The sequence below is a fragment of the Manacus vitellinus genome, unplaced genomic scaffold, assembly GCF_001715985.3.
Source record: "Manacus vitellinus isolate BGI_N305 unplaced genomic scaffold, ASM171598v3 scaffold_57_pilon, whole genome shotgun sequence".
In the NCBI taxonomy this organism is placed as follows: domain Eukaryota; kingdom Metazoa; phylum Chordata; class Aves; order Passeriformes; family Pipridae; genus Manacus; species Manacus vitellinus.
The window spans coordinates 743,155-767,850 of NW_021940666.1; the positions used below are offsets into that span (position 1 = coordinate 743,155).

The following is a 24,696-nucleotide window of genomic DNA, read 5'->3' on the forward strand; positions in this document are numbered from 1 at the left end:
GTTTGAAAAAAAAAAACCTGCAGGGGAAAATGTGTTTTTCTTAATTACATTATATCTGGCCATCCATTTATTAGCTAATTGCACAGAATATGCTTTCTTACATGGTCTGCATATCTTTAACAGGTAAAACCTCCAAACCCACGTTAAAATACGAACAACGCTATTTGTTTGAGCAATGCTTAGAAACAGTTTGTTCCTTGTTACTTTGTCCAGGACCTTCTTGTAACACCCCTGAAAATCCACAAAACATTAGTTACAGGATGATGGAAGAGTATGAGGGTACCTGGGGATCTGAGCCATCAAACCCTCCCTGGGAAATGATCCTCTGAAGGGACTGGAGCAGTCTCACATAAGCACCATTCATATTACTGTTGGTAAGAAGAAAGAGTTTAGTTACACATTTTAATATTCTCCTATATGTCTCTAACAGTTCTATAAAAAATAAATATAAGCAGATGCAGCTTTCAGTGCAAGTGTCTCATGGAAAAAAGTGTCAGAGAAGGAAAAAAAAAACCAAACCAAACTCCTTGAATAAAGTTGACATTATAAGCAGTCGTGATTGCTTCGTGTTAACTAGTTCAGTGCTCAGACATTCAGTGAAAGCTGAAATCTCTAGGGATTAAGATAACTTAATTATGTCAGGCTCGCTTACATCTAGAAGATTAATGATTTAATGTATCAACTTAAAGTTGAAACCATTACAGCACAGAACTAATCTTCTGTAACTGCCAAAGATCTCCCCAATTGTTTTTCCAAGTACACTCAATCAATGCCCTGATGAAGAGCTGACTTTCTATGAGAACTTTCATACATTTTCACTGCTTTATTGGCATGACAGCAAAATTGCGAGGTAGCATTGATTTTATGTGTTATTTAGAAAAGATAAAAGTGCAAACAAATGCAAACTGGTGGCTAAAAATGGAGTTAAGCAGACTTAAAACCAAATGAAGGCTCAGCAAACCATCTTGTCAAAGACTTAGAAGGTCCAGTTCCTGCACATCCAAACACTTCAGTTATCCATCCTGCCTGTGCTCTCCACTTTCCAGGCTAACACACACAAAGGACAGAAAGTCCTAATCTTCACTTTCAAAAAGCAAGGCAGTTGTTCACTTTTAAAAGAGACATACTGTTTTCTTAAATCTCACAGAGCACTCTGGCTTGGGGGGCTGGGTTTGATGTAGGTTCCTTACTGCAGTTGAGAGCTTAAGTCCTTCTATCTTTTCTAGCTTGGACATTTCCTTCAACTCTCACTAATTACCATCAAGGGTTGTGGATTCAAACCTCCTTGTGTACTCCTGGGGAAATATGACAGGTTATCTGGAAAATTTTGCCTCTAAAAATATTCTCATTTGCTCTGATCTTTTGTATGTCTGGTCTGATAACAGCCCAGGTTGGAAGGAACTCTGAAAGATCACAGGGTCCAAATGCTAATGACACTATTCTCGTTACTTTAATAAGAGGTAAGACTGTTATCCAAATGCATTTTACTAATTAATACCTAAAGAAATCCAAATAAACTTGGTTGCATCCTTTGGCACAGGAGAGGAGACAACTTCCTGAGAAACATGTAAGAGTTGCAATGATCTGTCTTATACACCATTGTTTCAACTCAAAACTCTATATTTCCTCCAAGAAAACAGTATCAACTCAAAACCAGCCCTTGATACACTTGAGTTATAAATATCTACAATCAAAAAAGTGATATGGTCATAATAATTTAAAATTTTGAAATACTCAGTGTCAGAAAACATTGAGATGACCTTTCTCAGATATAAACACAAAGAAGAGTCTCCAAATTAAATTCCATTTATTTTTTCCAGATTTAGTACCCTAGAAAACTACTGGTTAAATTGATGTACCTTAATAATGTAATACCCTTCATGAAATTCAGAGCTGAAAACTAACTGGCAATACATAATCTCAACATGATATTTAATGTGTGAAGTCTGCCTTGCAATACAAAAAAAGAGCATCTCAGACAGGAAAGGTTAACTTTTGAAGTCCATTACTTTCCTAGTGTTAGTTGCAAAAGGAATGGCTATTAAATGTTATAATACCTATCCTGCCTGGCAGGTGCCAGTTTACAGGGCAAACTTTAGCCCCCAGGGTAGCCAAAATGTCCTCTCTCCACGTCTTCACATTATCACAATACACACACACAAAGTCCTTATTTTTAAAAGGTAGTGGATAAAAAAAATAACTAAAGTACTTAGCAGGATTAAAGGGTCCCAAAATTAAAACAAACAAATAAGACAGATCCTCAGTTAATCCATCAGAAAAAGATTTGCAGCAAAGGAAGAATTAAAAATGATAATGCATTGCGTATAGATTTTTTAAAAATGTAAAAACAGGTGCTTTTCTACCTCTTGCTAAAATATTAATGGTTTACTTGAATTTGAACCAAGCTATGTAAATAAGAACACGAAAAATATTGTGGAAACACTATTTTTATAAACAAGTTGCATTACCCTTCTGGCAATGTTTGTCGCAATATTTAAGAAAAGAAATAAGATATATCTTATTTTCTTATTTCTAGTCTTTTTTTGGCTTTGTTACTAAACACCATGTAATTCTGATAATGAGTTTAAACAATTCCTTCTTTACTCTTTTTGTTTAGCAATTTAGTAATGGATAAAGCAGGAGCTGGCAAGAAGGTATCCTGGTTACAACAAAGCCTCTGACTTCTCTGTTGATAGTTTCCAAGCAGTTAACAAAGGTTAGGTTATCAAGGATATGACAAATAGCCTTATTGTGTATAAGGAGACCCCATTAGGCAAGACAGTCCAACCTGTTTTATCTAAATTTATTGGTAAATCTAGACTCCAGATAAATTTATCCTTTTTCAAAAGCACATACATTCTTAAGGTAAAACTTAGCAGTATTACAGCTTAATTATTTTAGGTCCTTGGATTATCAAACCTTCTCTTTTGGTAATTGCAAAGGAAGAATGAGAACAGATGTAAAGAGATAGAAAATAATTCTTGTCTGTGATGCACAGAATTACCAGAGGGGATATTTCTGCCTTCCTGTTAAGGACCAGCTTTAGCAAAGCAACAAAAAGGACACCACGACATCCTGGCAACAGCAACCGGAAAACAGTTGCTGTCAGTCACACAACCCTGTTAGCCCGGTCCCAGCATTAACACCAGGACATAACTGCCCTTCCCCAGCATAAAAAATGAGATAAGAAAGAGGAGTTTCTGCCTTCTTTTGGCACCAAACACTCAATCCCATTCACTACTTCCTTCAGGAGAGCCGACTTCACAATCTGTTTTCAGTTAATGCTTATCACGGGGAAGTGAACTTCTATCCATCTTGAGTGATTATCCAAAAGGGGACCCTGTAATCTAATTTAGCCACCAGGTATCAGAACTACAGAAAGGAGAGCAAACACAGCAGTCCATCAAAAACCAGATACACACACGTGTGTGAAAACACAGGAAAGATAAGAAAGGTTGATCCAACTTTAAGGTGAACAAATGATGTTGATAATCTCCAAAACTGATCCTTAACTGCAAAGTAAAAGGTCAGATTTGTCTAATCACACAATCACTTTTCTTTCCAAGTCCATAAAGAAGCCAAGTGCTTGTGAGGATAGGAAGAGAGCCATATGTATAAATATACATGATTTCTCAAAAGGGTAAAGAGTTTCTGGCCCATATAAAATCTCCACATCTCTGATCCTGCAAGAGAATCACTGTAACTATCTCACAGTAGACACTGGCTACAATTACAGAGACAGTTCACTCACTGAAGAACAGTTTAAATAAAACAGGTTTCTTAATGTGAAGCTAGAGAATTAGAAGAACGAGGATGATTTGGTACTCCTTTTTTAAAAAAGTTCTTAAATGGTTCTCATGCACAAAACTTTATCACAAAGGACCTTGCTTACTAAAAGATGCAGCATTGTTTTTCCAAGGATTGTAAAATATTTGTTCACTGTTTCTGACAGGAGACCATAAGCTGTATAAGAAAGGCAGGTACACAGGAAGGTACATTACTTTTCTTGTATATTTTCTGCTGTAACTGCATAATCTGTTATTACATACCAGAGTAGGGAAAGGAAACGAAAGCAAAGGATTGTTCTTCTTGCTCCCCACCCCTCCCCAAAGAAAAGGAGGGTGGGGAAGGAGAAGTGTTCTAAGTTTCAAGGAGGAAACATGAAACCTAAGGTCCTCCAAAGCTAGTCACCCCCTAACTCGAAAGGTAAAAGTAAAAAAAAAAGGAACATTAATTACATACAAGAGTAGCAGGTCTCCATCAGGAAAACAGAAAAAAACCCCATCCAAATAGGGCACCTCTCAGGGAACGCCTTGCTTACATCAGTAGGTACGATAATTAATAATTAATCAAACAGGTGCAATAAAAAGTGTACTGAGCTTCTAAAATTTTTGTTTACAATTACTAGCCTGTCACTGTTCATGACCTTGATGTAGAATGTGTGTATTTGGTTAGGTACAGTTTCCATGATGATCACCTAATACAAGGTGCCTCTTCAATGGTTGATTTTACAGAACTATAAAATTATAGGAAAATAATTTATTTCAGCCTCAGCTTAAACCATGCTGTGCTTTACAACATTGCAAGTATTTAGAATGGAACATGCTCGTTAAACTAATGAGGAAACATTTTGAAAAGAGGGAAAAGCTTCTCTTCTGTTTGCCAGCCAATTCCTAATTTTTTGCAACTTCTGAGACTATAAAGAGGCATCATTCCTCAACAACAATATCATTTACTTATGCAAAGCTGTATACTAGGCAAAACTGCTAGTTTCCACTTCCTCCTCAACCTCTGCGTGGGTGACAAAAGCAAAACATTCTTAGATTTTAAAAAAACCACAACGCACCACTGCCTTTGGTCTGCAAGCCTACACAATTTAGGAGAAAATTTCATTCAGAAATGTCTTTACTGATACATATCTTGCAAAGTATACCCTTTAGAAAGTTATGAAATCTTTTGCAAACATCTCATAATATACAGTCTATTAACGTAAATTATTTCAATCCCCTTTCTTAAAAATATCTCCTTATGTTTTGAAGGATGTGTCAGCTTCCAGTGTTAATAGGTTTTCTGTCAATCTTCTTTTGATAAACTGAAAGAAAATCATACTTTTAGAGATTTTTCTGAACCTCAAGTAATTTTTGTAACTTTTTCTTATTTCCTTTCAGGCTGTCTGTCCTTTTTTGAGGTACTGTCAGCCTAAGAGATTACAGAGATTTTGCAGTGCTATATAAGTAATGAGCATTATGTCAACAAGTCTTTTTTTCGGCTATGCATCTAACCATAGCCTGAGAACCACAAGCTTATGAAATTATCTGCTCTAAGAGGAGGCAGGCTAACCAGCCATGGCCATGCTCCCAGTTCACTGTAACACAAAATAAAAGGGTTCAAGCTCTCAGTAGGACCTTCAGGCAATCCAAGATCAGGCCTGATACAAATTGCTGATTTCTCTTGGAAGGGTTAACTGTGACTATCGTATTGCTTTCTTTGAAATCATTGTCTGGTTAATCAAAAGAACAGAAGCTTTTACTATTCCATGATATATTGAAGCTAGATTTAAAAGCCAAAAGCATTCAATTAATTTTCTAAACAGTAATGTCAGCAAAATAATATCCCTTCCCTCCTCCTCTTAATAAACTTTCTTTAATTAAATCATCCTGAGAGGATCTTGAGCTTGTTTTCACTCCCTGAGAAAAAGAATGCTTCCTCCAGAATTTAGTCAGAATATTTGTTAAAAAGCCCAGTACATTCTCCTGAGTTTCTGTAAAAGCATGAACTTTTTGACAGCAGTGAAATAACTGATAACATCAGTACTTGGTATTGGATTTAATACATCATGACTAATGTGTATTAAAGAATCATAAACATAGGGATGAAAAGGACCTCAATAGGTCTGACCTAACTTGTCCTGAGACATTTTCAGTGGTGGAGATTCTACAATACTCCCAACCTGTGTCTGTAAGGCAACTTCTTGTGTAAATCATTAGGAAGACATCTCCTTACTTCCAGCCTGTATTTCCACTGCTACAGTTCACTGCAGCCCATGGTTGCAGAAAGCACAGTTAGACCCCCTGTATGGTAGTTTTTAAAATGCTTCAGAACTCTGCTTCCATCCCTCCAAGAACTTCCATTCTTCTTTTTAAGCTTTATTTCAGAGGCTGTAATTCTGAAAAATTCCTCTTCCAACCTTGTGCACAGGGAATCCAAAACCACCACTGTTTGTGGTCAGGGAAGATAATAAAGTTAGAAGACAAAAGAGCTACTGTAAAGAAAGAGATGTACACAACTCTTTACAGTTCCCACAGGTTTCCAAGAGTTCACTATTCCCAATGTGCTCTTTATTCCTCCCTGTCCCTTATCACACTGCCTTCTGGTCTAAGAATGATGTTTAGAATGGTGGTTGTCTGTTACTTTGGTACCTGCCTTTACTCCCAACAATACAATTCCTTCATTTCCTTAGGAGAAGCTTCCTGAAGGAGACCCATGTTGAGGGTGCAGGGAGAGGAAAATGAGATAAAACTTTCAAAGTCCAGCCGTATTTGATCACCTTCCTCACCCCATCACTCTGTGCTTTAACCAATTTACCATGAAAATTAAATAAATCCAATCTTTCTGTTAGATGAAATCTAAAAATAAGAATAGAATCCATATAGAAAGAATGATGAGCTTTTATCAGGCTAGCACACCAGGCCAATAACCAGCATTAAGCAAGGCTTATAAAATCAAATGCATAAAAATCCATTTTCTATACTCTACTGATGAGTTAATTTGATTTTAATGTAAAATGAACAAATATTTGACAGCTATACAGTTAGTGGAATTAAGCCCAGAGCCATGAGACATTCTAGTTTGCTAGAGAAAAGACAGAAAGGGAGTTAAATTGCACAGTAACAATAGCAACACTTGCAACCTGTCAGATATTCTTGTGTCTCTCCTCTATTGCTCTGCTACTAAAAAAAATAGTAATTATACATAATATATTAACAAAGTTTGTTCAAATATTTACTATATAAAGAATAAAATATAATTTTTCTTCCTTCTCCTAAAAGTGTGGATTTTCTTTTTTTTTTACAAAATCACAAGAATTTACTTTACAAAGCAGTGACACTTGACCACGTAACACAGAAACAAATTACAGAGAGACTTGGCTTTTGCTTTTCTACAGCTCCAAGAACGGTGCTTCATAATGTGCTTCTTTCTTCTTTCATAAGTCTGAGGGTTTATATTTGATGTATTATATGTTGATATATTCAATGCAAATCAGTCACAAGGAAGGACACCATACTACTGCTTCCAGGAGCTGGCCATATGCACTGGGATCCTTAAAAGTAGGTATTATATAAATTAAATGACTGGTCTGGACAAACAAATTGCTAGCCCATCCTTCATGTTTGACTTGAAATGTCTCCAAGAAAGATACAATGGATGTGTGTCTGCAGGCTAATACAAGTCTTAGCTACTGTCACTCTTTCTCTTGGGCTTCCTTAATTCCCTACTGATAAACATAAACATAATAAGTTATTCATTCAGAGGAGAGTTTGAATAGGAGACGTTTTGTAAGACACAATTAGCGACTGTAATTTTATTCACAGCAATCTGTATTTTCCTTAGGTGAAGCTGCAGGATGTAAGAAGTAAAAAAGCACACAATCAACTAATCTGATACAGCATTCTAAGCTATGTAGGTCAAGGATGGCCTGTCTCCTTAGCCCTAAAAACCACACAGATATCTTCCTACGACTGATCGCCACCTGACACGCACATCCCGGAGAGCTGCTGGTGCTCAGGGAGCAGCTCTCAGACAGACAGGAATAGTTCTCCCCAGTGCCCACACTCAGCTGTCAGTAGGGCTGGACTGAACATGCAGCTGTGTCCTAGGCTGTCCTAGTAATGTCTGCCTTAATTGTCGCTGCCAACTCGCCTCCTCCCGCAGCTGAGGAGTCGGAACACGGAGCTGTCTGGGCTTCGCTGCCACTCCTGCCATGGAGCACTGATGTGAGGCCACAGCCAAGGTGCTTCTGAGCCGTGTGTGGCTGCAAAGCTTTTGCCCAGCAAAGAGTAGATGCAAAAATATCCTTTGCCCCCAATAGGAAGACAAAAATCTAACCACGCGACAACTTACCATGTTTTCATTTTAGGCGGTGAAGAGGGTTCTTCGTGAAGGTAAAAACTGTGCCATTTTATGGACTGAATCAGTTCTGGAGACATTTTCTTAGAAATATCATAATAATGGCCAAACTTTGTATATGGCGTTGGGCTGGCCTGTGGAAACAATGATACTGATTACAATAACCCATTCAATTATTATCTGTCACGAGAAAATAATTAACTAGCAATACACTTGAAAGAAATCTCTGTGGTTTTTCCCATTCAGCTTAAGTAAAAGCTTCAAATAGAAAAACATTATAATATTTACTACCAAGTTTTTGTTCCCCTGTTGACATTCTTGAATGTGAATTTTTCACACAGAACTCAACCCTTACTCTTCCAAGTTGCATCACCAAAGTGCAGTCAGATACTTAAAAGAATGTATTTTTGCACATGTTCTAGACATATGATCCAAATTTCAAAAGCCCAGACCCATGAACTGTGCAGACCATCACGTGTTCCACCTCTCTGATTTTTCAGTCTCTGGGAATTATATGGCTCTACAGAAATATTTTCAGTTGACTTTGAGAATGTTTCCCTTTACTTGTGACCATAAAAAACCCAAACCATTGTATCTTCATATATTTAATTTAAATTAAAAAATAGGAAATAGTTAAAAACTACTTTAAATTTCTCAAAATTGGAATAAATAGCAGAGGTTGGGCATTGCACACAATAACCACGGTTTATCATAATGAAGATACGTTTTCCTCAGCTCTTAATTTTGGGCATATCAAACATCATAAACCCCCACAAATTTAATATACATCTGGACAGGAATTACACATTTTGAATGTGTTGTGCTAGTAAACAGAGGAAATGAATGCATATTTTTGTTCCATATTAATGGAGATCAGCATACAACCTGCACATTATATGAATTCCACATGTAAAGTTAAAAACCCCCTAGGTTGTTATTATATGCAATATGATATATGCAATATTCAAGTACAAGCTTACTAAAAATATATTAAACTGTTAGGATTAATTAGAATGATTTGATTTTGGGTAGATATTTTGAAATTATTTGACTAATAGATGTTAGGCCCGGATGGTTATCAGTGCATATAAATAGTAACAATAATACAATATCTTTCCTACAAAAACAATAGAATAACCAACTAACCCAAACTTTTAATAAAACAAATAATTAGTTTTTAATTAAAAAACCCCACAAAATTGCTTATGTATATCTAGTCATAAGAGGCAAATGAGTTTTACTAAAAAAAGACAGAAAACCACATTCTCTAAGTCAGCGTTCCAATTTATTCATTGGCACCTGATTTTAAAAGTAGGCAGTCCAATAAAACATAACATTCTATCAAAATTTAAATATTTTTCATTGTAAAATGTAACTTTATTTAAGACAAGGATTCTGAAAGCAATTTAAACAGGGGCTGTTCTTTGGCCTATAATCTATTCTTTATCCGGATTACAGATCAGAATGTTTTTACTGCAATCTCTGCCAGAGCTCATCTTTTTATTGTGTACTTCCAAGCCCCCTTAATGTTTTAGAAAGGCCTTGACTAACTGAACTTTGATCTGATGTCTTCATTGAGAAAAGCTCCAGGTTGCCCATTTCAGATGCAAATCCTTCCTGAGGCCCAATGGAGTTTAGTAAAGACAGCAAAAAAAGAAGAAACAAGAAGTTTCCAGGATCCTCTTTGAGAATCCTGAGGCACATTGGTGTCCTTAATCCACCCTGCTGCATGGATTAAGGTAGGTGATAACCTCTCTGGATTCAAAAGAATGAGCACAGCGCCTACAAAGTGGGTGGAGACTGGGATTTGGGCTAATAAACCCCCACGCAATAAAAGCTGGCTCGGTGTCAGAAGCCCGTGAATAGCCCTCAATGTACGGCATTCCCAGGCTTAGCAGGGAAGCTTGCAAAGAGCCTACCTGAATCAAGTAAGCATGAATAATCTGCCTGAGCACAATGACCACGGAGAGCGCCAAGCAGAGAGACTTTCCACTCCTCAAGTTTGAGCTGATAAATTTATTAGTGGACTGCAGGCTGGAGCCAGTTCTGTCCCGGATCCCTGGTTTGCACAAGGAGAAATGCACTAAACTGTCAGTGAGCAGAGCGTTGCTTTTATGCTACCGTCTGCTCTTAATGTTTCTAATTGCAATACTAATGTGCTAGAAATCTCAGATTTGGGATGAATCAAGGCAGAAAATTGATTTCATGCTGTGACAGTTTATATATTGCCCCAAGAACATAAGCAGTTCATTCAAAAAAAAAAAAAAAAAGGGAAAAGAAAACCCCACACTGTCTCACTGTCTTGCATTGCAAAACAGGCTCTCCATATACTCAAAAGTTTAAGTGAAATAACCTCTGATACAGATGTGAGTGACAAGCTGGCAAAGGCACATCAAGCATTGTACTCTGGTCTTGTACTCTGACTTATAAATCTTCTGTCTTTTTCTGAGGTACAAGGTAGGTACAGCATGTACAGAGAATCTGTGTTAGCTATAAAGAGTATTAATATAAACACCCTGCATAAGAACAAAAATGAGTTACCCATATGGGGTCTAATAAGTGGAAAGGGAATATCTGAACTATTAATCTGAATCTGTTATTACTTAGAAATAATAACTAAATTAAGCATCAAAGATACCACAAAGACAGCCTTTACTCTGCATTCTCACTCCATATACAGCCAGATAAGGGATGGACAAGTTTCTGCTGCCATGCTTAAAGTTCTAGCTAATAGCAAAGCTATTTTCTCTCTTTCATACTTGAAACTTTTTGACAGTAGTTTTTGAAAACGCAGCAGTACATTAGTTCAATCAATTTGCAAAATACATCTATTCCACATGGGTTTTTTCCACCAAAAGAGAATTTAAAGACTAAATCACAACCAATGTTGTTAATTAAATGATAGCATAGACTGTATTGTTGTGTGTAGCATGGCAATATCAGATTATTCCTCAATGGAATATATTCACCAATCAAATTAATTTAGCACAGCATCAAAATTTAATGACAGTTGCACTATAAAATATTGGAAAATACTAATTTCAAACCAATTTTTCACTAATTAGAATATCCCCAGGAATTTTAGGTACAGATAGTTTGACATTTAGACTTTTATTTGTATGTTTTAGTTTTTTAATGAATTTAACATACACATAAAAATATTGTATTCAGCTATTCAGAATGATCAGCATCCAATTCAAAAAGCAACAATAAAAAGAGAAACAAAAGACTGAGCATCTTATTCTATCTTGCATAATCAATTTTCAATAATCAAGGACACGTACATCATGTATTTTTGGGCAATCTTACATTAGTGGAAGTGTTTACTTCTGTGAAGTTAGAGAAGATGAGTGCACATCTAAGTGGATTTTTTAATATTGTTTTCCTATTTTGTTAGCACATCAGAACACTATTTGTCAGCAATATGCAGTTGTTTCCACACCAGTGTATAAGGAATTCTGCTAGATTTTAAAGCAGACAAATTATTTTGGGGATGGTTCAGAGTGGCACAGCAAGCTCCACAATAATAAAATTGATGAGATTATATGATTACCCTGGAGGCTGCTGGATTTTGCATGTCACCATATATAAGTCTTTTCTGACACAACTATATAGCCATGTCTGTGCAATTTCACAGAAAACCAAACATGTCAAGCCTTGTAAGATCATTTTGTCACATTCCAATTATGTTTTTAAGAATAAGACTGAACTTATCAGGCAGGTATGACCAGACTTAAACCAGAATTTACAAATGTAGGCTATAATGTATAGACAAAACAGGGGGGTTATTCTGGAGAGTAAAAAAAAAAACGCCATAATTTTGTTAAAGATTGACTGTGCCACTGGATTAAATAAGAAAGTCACCAGCCACGGGAGACTGATTATTCACAAACAGTAACAACTGTAAACTCTGAAAGACTGATCACTGGGCTTGTTCCTTATATTGTCCCTGCACAGTGATTAGTTTCCAGTGACAGTGAAGCTGATATAATCTCAAGTGCTTACTTTAGTTGTTATGCACATGGATAAGCAGGTCAACAGTTTGCTTCAACACAGTACTTTCACTACAGAGACCTAGTAAGTAGTGTTGATTAAACCTGCTTAAGTGATTTCTGCACAACTAAATTTGGGCAAACCCTGTAAGTGAGCACATTCTTCAAACTTTCATAAAAAGCTATCTCAATTTAGTAGTACTCACTAAAAAAAAATCCCATGGCACTTTAAGGCTTTTTATTTAAAAATTATTAATGTCCATATTAAGTTTTACAGTTCCTGCAAAGTCTCAAAATCCCTTTCTTTTTCTACTTCTAGCAATTAAAAAACTACAGTGATGTATAATAATTTACCCTCAGGAAGCAATCCTGTAACAGTGTCCATTAGCAGTTCTGTTGTCTACATTCTACTGAAAAGCACTTGCTCTTCAAATTCATTTTGAGTGCAAGAGGAAAAAAAAGTAGGAAACAGTGATTACCTCCATTTTTGGTAAATTTTGGTAGCGCCAGGCTATTTTCATAGAATCCTGAACATCCTCAGACTTAACAGCTGCTGCTTCATCTCCCAATTCCTTTCCACAGGTATCATCAAGCAAAGGGGCTGGAAGTTCCTACAGGTAGAGAGCAAAACAATGTCAGCTTTCTACAGCAGAAATGGCAGTTCAGATTTTTATCCACACCCTCCCCAGATAATACAGTTATCTCAGTATAAAGGACAGTTGTCAAATCTGTAACAAAACCTGATTAAAAACGCTGCTCTGACAGACTGGCTCCTACTAATATCGAGCATGAAAAAACCTCACATAATTATTATCAGAAAAATGAATTATACAAGTAAAATTAAGAATGCAGAATGGAAATGCCACATTTTATACTCTACTTGATACAAACAACATAACTTGAGCAGCATCCATACTCCTTTTTTTTTTTTTTTAATCTTTCTTTAAATGATGTCCTAAACTATCCCATTTCTGTGTGGGGGTAAGTTCCCTGCATGGTGAATTTAAGCCTATTTTAAAGTAAGATCTTTGTTAGCTTCTGTAAGTCTTTCAAATGTATTCAAGAGACCACAATAGCCTACAGACACCAGCTGAAAAACCACTGTAACAGGATGGTTTGATTTTTCTCCTCTGCTAACCATCAGGCATGATACCTACTAATGATGGACTCCTCATGAACACAAACACAGGAGTAAAAGAAAGGGGAAGACATTTAGTCCTGGATTTTTTAATATGGTTCTAATGCACACTTTCTACCTTTGCTGTACTGCTGAAAAAAGTAAACAGCACTGTGTGGATACCAAGCATTCAGAATTTATGCACTAGGCTGTTACAGCTACTGGAGAAATGAAGGGCAACCAAGTTTTCTGACACGACTTTATCACACCTGTCTCTGTGAGCTGGAGGGCACAGATCTCTTTATCTGCTTAAAACACATCAAGACTTACTTGAAAACTAAGTTTTCATTAGTCAGTGACTCGAGAGAGAACTGAGATGTGTCTCAAGGGTTAAAAATATACAGAGCTAGCCAGTATCTCTGTTACAATGTATTAGGAGTGAAGACATAAAAACCAAATTTGAAAACTTTAAAGAAGAGTCTCAATCAAAGTATGGGTTACACATGAAACTCTGCACAGGGGCAGAGCTTATGCTGGCCATAAACATCCAAATGACACTCATGGCTTTATGTAGGCAGAAATTATACAGACAGACACACACAGAAAGGGGACAATGAAGGTTTAAATTAATCCATTTTGGGTTTACTGTTACACTAATTCCGTATTCAAGAATGCAGGACAGACAACCTGTATATAGTTCTACACATCACCTTATGAACAACATGTGCTATTTGGATTCTTCAGTGTAAATTAGCATAATATTTACAATTACTTAAGAAACATGAGAACAACTGTTTCTAAGTTCAGGACAGTTAGTTCTGCCTCTTTCAGAGGTTGGTCAGCACACCCTCTGAGATAAGAGGCAGTGGAAGCTATGAAAACTTTTATAGAGTTTATAACTTTGATAAAGTTGCAGAAATAGAACAACTGTACCTATATATTTCAGCAGCTAAGCAGAAGACAGAAGGCACACCTTCGAGCAAAGAATTTTATTTATTTCCTTTTTGCAAATAAACTAAAGCCTGGTATTGCCTATTCACAAGAATGGTGAGTTATATGTTCAGATTTCTTGCAGCTTGTTTAGAAGATGCACTTGTATACAATAAACTCGTATTACTATGATGGTAAAAATTAAGCTTATGGGTAGGAAATCTACATGAAGATTAAAATTTTAATTTTCCGGTTTTCCTTAAATTTACAGATTTATAACAGTTGCTTCAGTTAAAAAAATAAATTAATTTTGTTAAAGTTCCATTACATCTCCCCAGCAAGAAAGCAGGAAAGCTTTCAAACCAAAGACATGGATTTCTGACAGACAGGAGAAAATGAAAACAGAACACTGTACTGAAAGGTTCTGAGAAGCTATAAATACAAACATGAGCTGACAAGCACCCCAATGCATTTCACATATATGCAGACACAAATCCTCTACATTACTCCTAAGAGCATCATATAAAGTATTTTTATAAAAAAGAAAAAAGATGCTATTTTGAATTGTTGATTTTATAACATAGAAATCCATAATGAAGAGTTAATTCGACTTATTTTCCAATTAAGGTGTTATTTTGAAAACACATTGTGAAACTGTTGTGCAGATTTGATTTCCTAATAGAGTTATCCACAAATGTAAGCTTCCTACCATAAAAAGCTCTTTCAATGAAGGGCTGCTGCTACTTGATCATCTCAAAATATCCCTCAATTTTAGCAATTAAAAAAAAACCAAACCCACCAACTTTCACTTAAAAAAGAGAGTTCTGTAAAGAAACAATCCCGAGGCCAAAACAGCATTTCCAGATATCTCTTCCTTTCATTCACCAAGATCAACTGGCTCCCAGGCACTACGTGTAACTTTTTATAGTGGTGAGGTGCTTTTCTGATAACAAGTGCCTGCCAGAGATCATAAAATCCTGCCTAAACATTTCAGACTCCCTAAGCTGGCCCCTGTTTCAGATACTACCACTGATATAACAAGTTGCAATCTCACACTGCTGTAGCATCACTGGGCAGGTATCACATCATCTGCAAAGCCAAAGTCCAGAAAATGCCATATTTTACCATTCACCTTTCCTGAAGGCAACAAGAAAAACACCACCAATATTTTCTTAAAGCTATTGAATATTTTTCTCCTCTAGAATCACTGCAAATGCCTACCATTTGTACAAGTAGTTCGTTGTTATCATATAATAATTGGCAAAGACAAATTTGAGACGGGGACATTATCTACGTAAATTTGCTAATGTACATTTTACAAATAAAATGTATTATATGCCATAAAAGAACAGAGGTCAAGGACAATAAGGGGTGAAAGGTTCTCCAAGTAACACTGATAAAGTAGAAGCCGCTTAAATAACATGTAACACAGAAAAAAAGTTCCTGCCTTCCAGTCGAGCACAGAACAAAACCGTCTTACATGGCACTCTGTGGCAGGGAGACACCACAAATCTGAGCTGTTGACACCCAAGAACCTCAGCCCAAAACAATCAGAGGCAGACACACCATCAGTGCAACACAATTAGGCACTGTGGTGTGCCCTGACTGCTGCTAAGAACGAAGCAGATTAAGAGATCAAGGAAAAACGGTTTCACCTGAAGTTGATAAAGATTTTGGCTGCCGGAGATGAAAACCTATCAAAGTCTCCACCCAAAACAGCCTTTTTTTTGCCAATGTAGTTTACTTTTAACTTCTGACATAACAAAGAATTTTAATTTTGACATAGTAAAAAACTTCTAACTCTAGAGAATGACTTAAACGTGGCTAAATTCACCCAAAGCAACCTGAGAAAGCCGTGACTCCGCACTGTGGCAGTGAGCATGTGCTCCAGCTTAGGTCTGGTTTATGCTCTCTTGTCCCTTCCTGCCCCACAGAAGGAACCAGGAGCACTTGAAGAACTCCCCTCATACCAAGAACAATTCTTATTTCCTCAGCTGCTTTTCCAAAATGCTCTTACCTCATAACTCCCATGCTCAGCTGAAGAACGTGTTTCTTAGATGCACCACGTTCTCATCCTCATGCAAGAAGCAATTTCACACAATGCACTGAGCCTTGAGACATTTCTGGGGCCATGAGGTCTCACAGCCATGCCATTTTCTATCCCAACACACCCTGTCCTAAGCAAACATATCCTGAATCATACTCTTTTATGTGGTGGTTGTGAACTACGTGGCCTCTTAGTAGGCTTTGTACGTAATTAGCTGCAATCTGAAAAAGGTGGTCTGCCACTGGAGCCACCTGGTATTTTGAAAACCAATTGCCTGAGCTCAACCTGTTACCTTAACTTGGTTACATACATGCCAAGATGATGTATTTAAGCACAAATAGGAAAAAAAAAATTCCAATGCTATTCAAGGTCAGAGTGTATCTGTAATTCGAACAAATCTTACATAAAGAATACTGAACAGAACTAATAAAGATTGTTTACCTCCAGATTTGCATCCCAACATTATCACTACTCTCCCAGCTTCTGTTTACTCTTTTCCCTGCCATTTACAGTAAACTATAAGAAAGAGAGGCAGAACATGCAGGTGCAGTTGGAAGGTATGTCTGCACTACCTGGAAGCCAACATGCACATGCCTCCATTAGCTTGCCCAAAGACTAAATAAACAGGACACCCAGGTGGTCACTAATGTTGTTTTTCCTTAGGATGTACTGATTCATGCATCCCAGTATTTAACTTCAAAAAAAAAAAACCACCTCTTTTAAATTTCAACTAGAACTTTGTATAAGCACATCTGGAAAAGGGAGAGAACTTAAAATTGCTTAGTAGGGCTTGGGACTGGGGAGAATTACAGACATAGGAGGTTATGTAAACCTGTTTTATGGGCAATACTGGAAATATTAAAATGATCCACACGTTTCTTTTTATCTTCATTATCCTCTTTTATTCTTCACGATAACTAGAAGTGGAACAAAAGGCTTCCCTTCTTCTGACACTGATAATTAAATGCTATTCTTTGTTTCAAGGAAATGGCAGTTTCCAAACCTGACCATGCCCATACAGAACATCTAAGTGAGAAAAAGCCTCCAGTTGTCATAATATAGGTTTATTCTCGAAGATAAAGGCTGGCTGGCTGGATATATGCTTCACTCTTCAGTATCATGAAAAGTTTAATTGCTGTCCAAGAACTACAAAGCATTATTCTTCAGTTTTCAGACTGTCCTTTAAACTAGAAAGAAAATCAGGAGTTACAGAAAAGGTGAAGCAGACCAGCAGCCAAACTGGCCACAGAACACAGGCTGCTTCTGGCCCAGCCACACAAAAACTGGCCTGAAAACTATCCAGCAGGACACCCAGGAGAGCAGAGGGGGGCATGGGGCCTATGAGTGACAGGAAAAGGTGGCTAAGATGGGGCTTTTCCTCAAAATATCTGCATGTAGGACATTCAAGAGCAGGGCTTTAGCACAACTCCCCGTCTCCAAGTGTCATTACAAATTGAGTAACAAAGACACTAGTCTCCAGCAGTCTTATTAAATCATCATTTCTGTTGGAGAACATATAGAAAAAGCATTTAAGTTCTGCTGAAATCATCAGAATTTAAAAAAGAATTGGGGATTTAGGATTCAATAAATCTATTTTCTTAGAATCAAAATCAGAATTTCAGAAGAATATGGTATTATTAAAATATGTTACATTGACTTCCAAAATTTCAGCCAGAATTTGGAAATAGAAATGTTATTTAAACACTGGTCTAAGAAAAGGAGAGTTGATTTATCAGCCAATAATATCTCTATTTAATCTATTTTTCTTTAAAAATATCTCAGCTCCCACATCATACAGCTTTGAAAAGCTTTGGGACTGCAAAATTTGTGGCATCGGTGTGTCAGCTTCTAAGAACTGTTACATTCTCCCAGGCTAAAAAAAGACAAATCTTTCATAAGGTATATAAAAAAACAAAGCATGAAGCACTGCATTAGTTAAAATAAAAAGCCCCAAACATACAGCATTTCTTGGGGTCAACTAAAATACAAGTCTTTGCTATGCAGCATGAACACACAAAAAGGCAGACAAGTGTTAAAGTTATTAAGGGGAGTTTGGATGGAGAGAAGAAAGCTTGTTGCCGTTTTAAAATTAAAAAAGAAAAAGTTTGGGAGAAAAAAATGGTTTCCTGAAGTGCTCACATTAAATCACAATGCAATTAAAATAATTTCGTTTCCTGCAAACCAAGCTATGAAGGTTTTATTGCAAACATGAAATAATGTATTTCTGTCCTAAACCTTTTATCTTTGCAATAAAACAGTGTACAACCTGTGTCTGCCAGCAATGCAGGTCCTCCTGGGTTTGCTGCCACATTACTTTGCCTGCCTTGTTTTGGCAGATGTACGAAGCAAAATCAGATTCTAACAGTTTGACCTCTCTCACTTCTTATGTTCTCTAGGGGATAATAAAATCCAAGATACAATCCCACAGCAGTTAATGAAGCTTAACCTCACACCCTCTTAATTACCAATGCATTACACCAACTATAGGCATCATACTCCTCTCTAAGCTATTTTACAATTCTAAAGAAGTACTACTGTGCTATTATTTGGCAACATAATCCAAGCTGTATGTGAAATCCCTCTCACATAAAATCCTTTGATCCTTACGGGTTTCAATAACTGTATAATTAATAGTACTTAAGAATTTAAAACATTATCTATTTCTGTATCAATAAGTATGTCGTTCACGTGGGTTTATGCAACCATTTTGCAATGCAGTTATTATCATGAGTATGGTGGAAGAAATTTGAAATAATATTAAGGGGAGTACAATTCACTGTTGATCTCTAACTGCAAAAACATTTAAATAGTTCAAATTCACATGAATTTAAGGCTCTTCTTCATGATGTTAATTTTTAGTATTTAAAGGACACCAGATGGTAAGTCAGGAAGGGTAAATATTTTCTTTTCAATAATGTATTATATAAGTGTCAGTTTAAAGGGCCCTACTCCCAAAAGGAGGGAGGATTCTATTTTGATTTGTAAATACTTGTGAATACAAGGTCTATTGTTAAAGAACATAAATGACTGGATACAGAATTTTTCTCCTTTCAGTAGCCCTTGTACAACAATTTATTTCCATCTCCAGGTAAAGCTGTTCTATGGAAACTTTTCTTTGGCATTCAGGAAGACCAAGTGAACCCAGGAGAAACGAGAACTGTGTGAAGAGGAAAGGGAAGCAATATTCCTCTCTTTTAGGAAATAAAAAAGGTTAATTGCGAGTACTCTAAGGGGTATTTTTTTTTAACCCATGAGAATATATTCTCTGCTTCACATACACAGAAGTAAACTGTACAGTCAAGCCATAAAACTCTTTGCTGTAACTTCCTTGCATTATGGCTCCATTTCAAAACACTGAAACCCAGGAATGCATGAGAGATGATTAGATGATTTTTTAAAAACAAAATTCATCTTTTTTCTCAATCAGTTCACGGATGCTTAAGTATGTGAAAGATAAACACATCAGCCAATAGCATAATAAAAGAAATAACAGGAAGAAACTAAATAAAAACGAGTGCCCTTGTCCAAAATCCTGTAAACTCTGCTGCAGTGTATAAGGCAGTAGCCTAAACAGATTTAGTAACAGCATTATTCAATAAAACCTTCACAGTTGAGCACTGTAAGCAAGAGTTCATTAATTGAGCAAATCAGCTCTACAAAGTTGCCAACTAGATTTGTAAAATAGATGTTTGTGAACAATGGAGCCTAAACACTTAGATTTTGTGATTTTTATGATACATTTAACAGGCTAAGTAAGACGTGTGCTTAAAAAACCCCCATAATTTCAGAAGTAGGATGATGGAAGAAAACATCTTAATAAATAGAAAAGGATTGGTAAATAGAAAACTTGAAATTTAAGCCAAACATTTATTTCCTCTGGTTCTGGAAAAGCTTTTTATTAGATTGGTCTGAACTTTTGACAAAGATTTACACTTTAGAGAGTTCCCAGAGTAGATACTGTTTTAAAGGATTTAACTCCTTTTAAACAGAAGCAATTACTGTTTTTCAAGTGTCCTCTTTCACGCTCTTACAACTTCTCTGTCAAGTTTATAACACAGTTCTTAAGGGAGAAAATTATACATTACAATATAATTAAAATATTTGCATTTTAACAAAGAACAATGTAAAACAGATATTCCACTTACCCAATGTGCAAGCAAGAAAAGTAAACAGATGAGCAAGAGCTACATAATTAAGAAGTTAGGCTTTTCAACTCAGATAGCTGACTGGTTCAACCCCAGTCTTTGTGGTACCACAAGACTTCAGAAAGAGAGAGTGTTAGAAAGTTCAGTTCTGCTATAACTCCAATTGGATTTCTGTGTATTAAGTGATATCATTTAACAGCATGCAGCAGCTGAATCACTGTAACAAGTTAATGTATTTTGAAAATAAAATTAGAAAAAAAGAATTGGAATGTAGTCCTATTTGTGTGTATATTTTTACCTTTCAAGTTGTTATGCTTTTAATTTATGTATCACCTGAAAACGTCAGATGACAGAAAAAAATACCTCTTGCACTCATACACAGCTTCTTTCCCAATACCAGAGAGTGAAGGAGAAAAAGGAGTCAGAATAGTGCTCTTTGAAAACGGAAGCTTGGACAGCCCTGGCCACCAGCCTGATCATTTCTTCCAGGTTTGCATCTTTCCTTTTGACAAAACAATGTTTTGGAATCATATCTGTGAGGGAAAAACGTAAGCAACCATTTTACACGGTTGAATGTACATTGCTGGAAAAAAAAAAAGTCCACGTAGACAGCTATGTTTTCTTTCCAGATGTTGTTTGCATACACAGTAACACAGCACTGAAGCTCAGTGGGGGGTTTATTGTTGTTTTTTTTTCTTAAATGACCCTGGAAATAACAGGCTCTCCCTGCATTCACCTTTTCAGCAGGAAAAGAGTAAATGTGCACTTCCTGTCCTTCAGGTTTGCCCAAGTATAACCAGCTTGTTGGAGGAAGAATTTTTTGAGTCTTTTCAAATTACATACTTAAGCAAAATGCCTTTTAAAATATACTTTTAACTTTTGTCGTAGAGATCTTCTCAGCTTGGTAAGAATTTTTTAAAAAAACTTGGGTTTGGAGGTTTTTTTTATCTTTAATAAGCCATTACATTTTTCTAGGTGCACCAAGGGAAGCTGCATTTTCCCTTTCCCTGTGGTATCCTACAGCACTCACGTGGTTCCACCTGAGTGGAACTTCAGGATGCATCCAGCAAACACAGGGAGGTTGTGCATCTGACACAGGGGCACACTGAGGGCTTTACTACTCAAGAGAATCTTCTGTGTAACTCTCTAGAGAGCAAATTGCACCCTTGTTTTTAAACTTGGAAGTACAATGACACACGACAGCAGAGGTAGGAAAAGGATTCCCACCGTAAGCAACAGGCTCACAGATGGTGTCAGAGTACATTTTTTTTCTTGAAGGAGGTGCTCTTTATCCTCTCTTCTTGTAAGAGAATCTCCAAAAGGCAATCTCAGTGGAGAGCAGAAGTATCCTGCAATAAAATTCCATCTCCAAAATAAAAAATCCATTCAAAGGCAATAATGGAATCAAGTGTTCAACTTCTTCACAGGAGATGAACAGACATGGTTCTAGAAAGCAGTTCTGGACCTCCCCCTCTGCCACCTCAGGCTTCCAGGTACCAAATGGAATGGTCATTGATGTAGCATTGGTTACATTGTAGTGCTACAGGGGATGGTGGTTTCTGTTTCCCAGCACAAAGGAAGACCTGTAAGTCTTCCTTTCAAGACAAATCATAGAATCACAGAATGGTTTGGGTTGGAAGGGACCTTAAAGACCATCTCATTCATACCCCCTGCCATGGGCAGGGACATTTCCACTAGACCAGGTTGCTCAAAGCCCCATCCAACCTAGCCTTGAGCACTTCCAGGAATGGGGCATCCCCAAGTTCTCTGGGCAACCTGTTCCAGTGCCTCACCACCCTCACAGTCAAGAATTTATTCCTTATATCTAACTTAAACCTGTGCTCTGCCAGTTTAAAGCTACTCCCCCTTGTCCTGTCACTACATGCCCTTGTAAAAAGTCCCTCCAGCTCTCATGCAACCCCCTTCAGGCCCTGAAAGGCTGCTGGAAGGTCTCTTCAGAGCCTTTGGTTCTCCAGGCTGACCATAGCAGACCCAGCCTGTCTCCATAGCAGAGGTGCTCCAGCCCTCTGAGCATCTTTGTGGTCTCCTCTGGACTTGCTCCAACAGGTCCATGTCCTTTCTTGCTCTTGGCCCCTTGAACTTCCCGAGGTTCCCATGAGCCCACCTCTCCAGCCTGTCCGTGTCCCTCTGGATGGCCTCCCTTCCCTGCAGCAACTGCACCACACAGCTTGGTGTTGGCAGCCAGCTGAGGCTGCACTCCATCCCTCTTGGCACAGCAAAAGCAACTCAACTGAGAGCAATGTTTAGTGTCAAGGTGAACTATAACTCAAACAGAACCTATTTTTTTCTCATTGAAACTTGTGAACACCAGTTCCCCCCTCAAGCCTAAATAAAATAATTAGGAATAAAGGTAATGAAATGCTTTTATAGGCAGTTTAGGTAGTTGTAGAATTTTAATGCCAAATTTGAAGTAATTTTATTATTGAATATATTTTCCGTTTACCAGTGCAAACAATTTTTATTTTATGATCAATCATAGTATATGTTATATACTACAACATAAGGAATTATGCCCTTACAGTAAAAGGTTGCCTTTTTTGAAGAATATGGAATGAACAGAAATGCTCTCAAATGTTTAAAATACTTTCTGGAAACCAGCATGTATATAGTTCTGTAGGTTTTACCAGAGGTGTATAATTTTTCAGCATTACATCTTAATGCCAGTTTCCTGAAGGAGCTTTGACTACAAAAGGCATGAATATGTTTTCAAAGGATGATGGATAAATTGGTGGGTGGTAATATAATATATCTTAGGCAGCTGATCAGGGCTTTTTATCCTCTGCTTGTCTTTTAGTTATACACAATTTCAAGATAATTATGGTCTATAAGAATGTCTTTTCCCCTTCCTACTACCAGCAATATTTGTCTTGGTTATAGGTTCAAGAAACTTCCAATCACATCACAAAATTGGAATAGGGCAATTATGGCATCTTGGCAGAGAACTGAACATATAAATAGACTGACCACACTATATAGACATTTAATATGGACAGTTAATGAACTGCCTTTATGTAATACACCAGTTAATTAGAATACTAGCCATGGAATTTATTGAATCCATACTTGAATTTTATAAAATAAACCCCAAGCATAATGTGTAATTCAGGTTGATATGTACAATGTCTATGTTGCCTTTCCAGTACAGAATACAGTCCAATCAGATAATGAAAATAAATTAATTACTAATCTCGTTAAATAATAATCTCATTAAATAAAATGCCACAGTATTCAATGGTCAGATATGCTGTATTAAAATCCTGACTTGGTGGAGTCACCCAAATCCCAAAGAGCTCATTTTTATGACAGGAGAGGACTTCCTGAAGCACCTGAGTGAGGGTTACTTCACTGACACAATACAAATCAGAGAAATCAACTCTGCTGTGCCTCGTTAGGAAGTGCTGAATAGTCAGGAAAAGCACAGACAAGAATACTGTTGGATACACAAAAACACAAATGGAGGGAGACAACAAAACAAAACTATGTTTTCCTCCACTTTCCTGCAGCAACATTGCCCATTCATTTATGGTCTCTTATAGTAACCCCACTGTGGAGTTAAAACAGAGGAGTGCAGTGTTATTGCCTAGTGTCCAACCCTGGAAATTAAGAAGGAAAATTATTCCAGATCAGACAACAGAGCTTGATAAGGCACATCAAACTAACTGACCACGAACACACTGGTACAAGAAGGAGAAGTGAGGGGAACAATGTCTGTTAATTAACTTGCAGAAGCATAAAGGAGCTAGGAAAAATATGACAGGCTGTGGACAACTCAATCAAAGGTGAATGAAAGAAGAATAAAATGCATGTTTGCTACTCTATTTTAAGAAAATTTAACACAGTGCAATAAAAATATTCATTTGAATAATTTAATTCAATAAGGAACACAACTGCAGTAATCATGCATGGTACAGCCAGGGAGTCAATGAATTGATTATTAGTTATTTAAAACCAATTATTATTAAAAAATATAGCATGTTCTTCTGTAATTCATACTTAAAAATCAATTTGTAACCTATTTATTTAAGCTTCACTCTAAGCCACAAGAAAAAATGATAAAAATTTCACCCCTAAAGGAACCCTCTTTACTTTCAAGATCATTAAAAAAAACAAATTAGATTTTTCACAATGCAGTCATATAATTTCATTAAGAATATACTTCTTCCTGAATACTGAACATTGAATAGGTAAGGCATAGAATTTCCCACCACTAGATAGGAAAGCAGAAAAGTAATCATTTTGTCCAGAAATAGTCTCTGAAGACACTTAAGGAAATAGCCAGACTTCACTTGATGCAGAAGTAATCAGTAAATTATATGT

General features: G+C 36.8%; 1 protein-coding gene across 1 annotated transcript in view; it reads right to left on the minus strand.

Annotated features, from left to right (window-relative positions):
- ELP4 (elongator acetyltransferase complex subunit 4) overlaps window positions 1-24,696 on the minus strand; it is a 139,834-nt gene that overhangs the window by 102,177 nt on the left and 12,961 nt on the right. Inside the window, exons 4-6 of the mRNA XM_018081773.1 lie at window positions 12,599-12,730; window positions 8,122-8,261; window positions 284-368 (exon numbers count right to left, since the gene is read on the minus strand). Coding sequence (XP_017937262.1) covers window positions 284-368; window positions 8,122-8,261; window positions 12,599-12,730 — 357 coding nt within the window. The remainder of the gene's footprint in view (window positions 1-283; window positions 369-8,121; window positions 8,262-12,598; window positions 12,731-24,696) is intronic.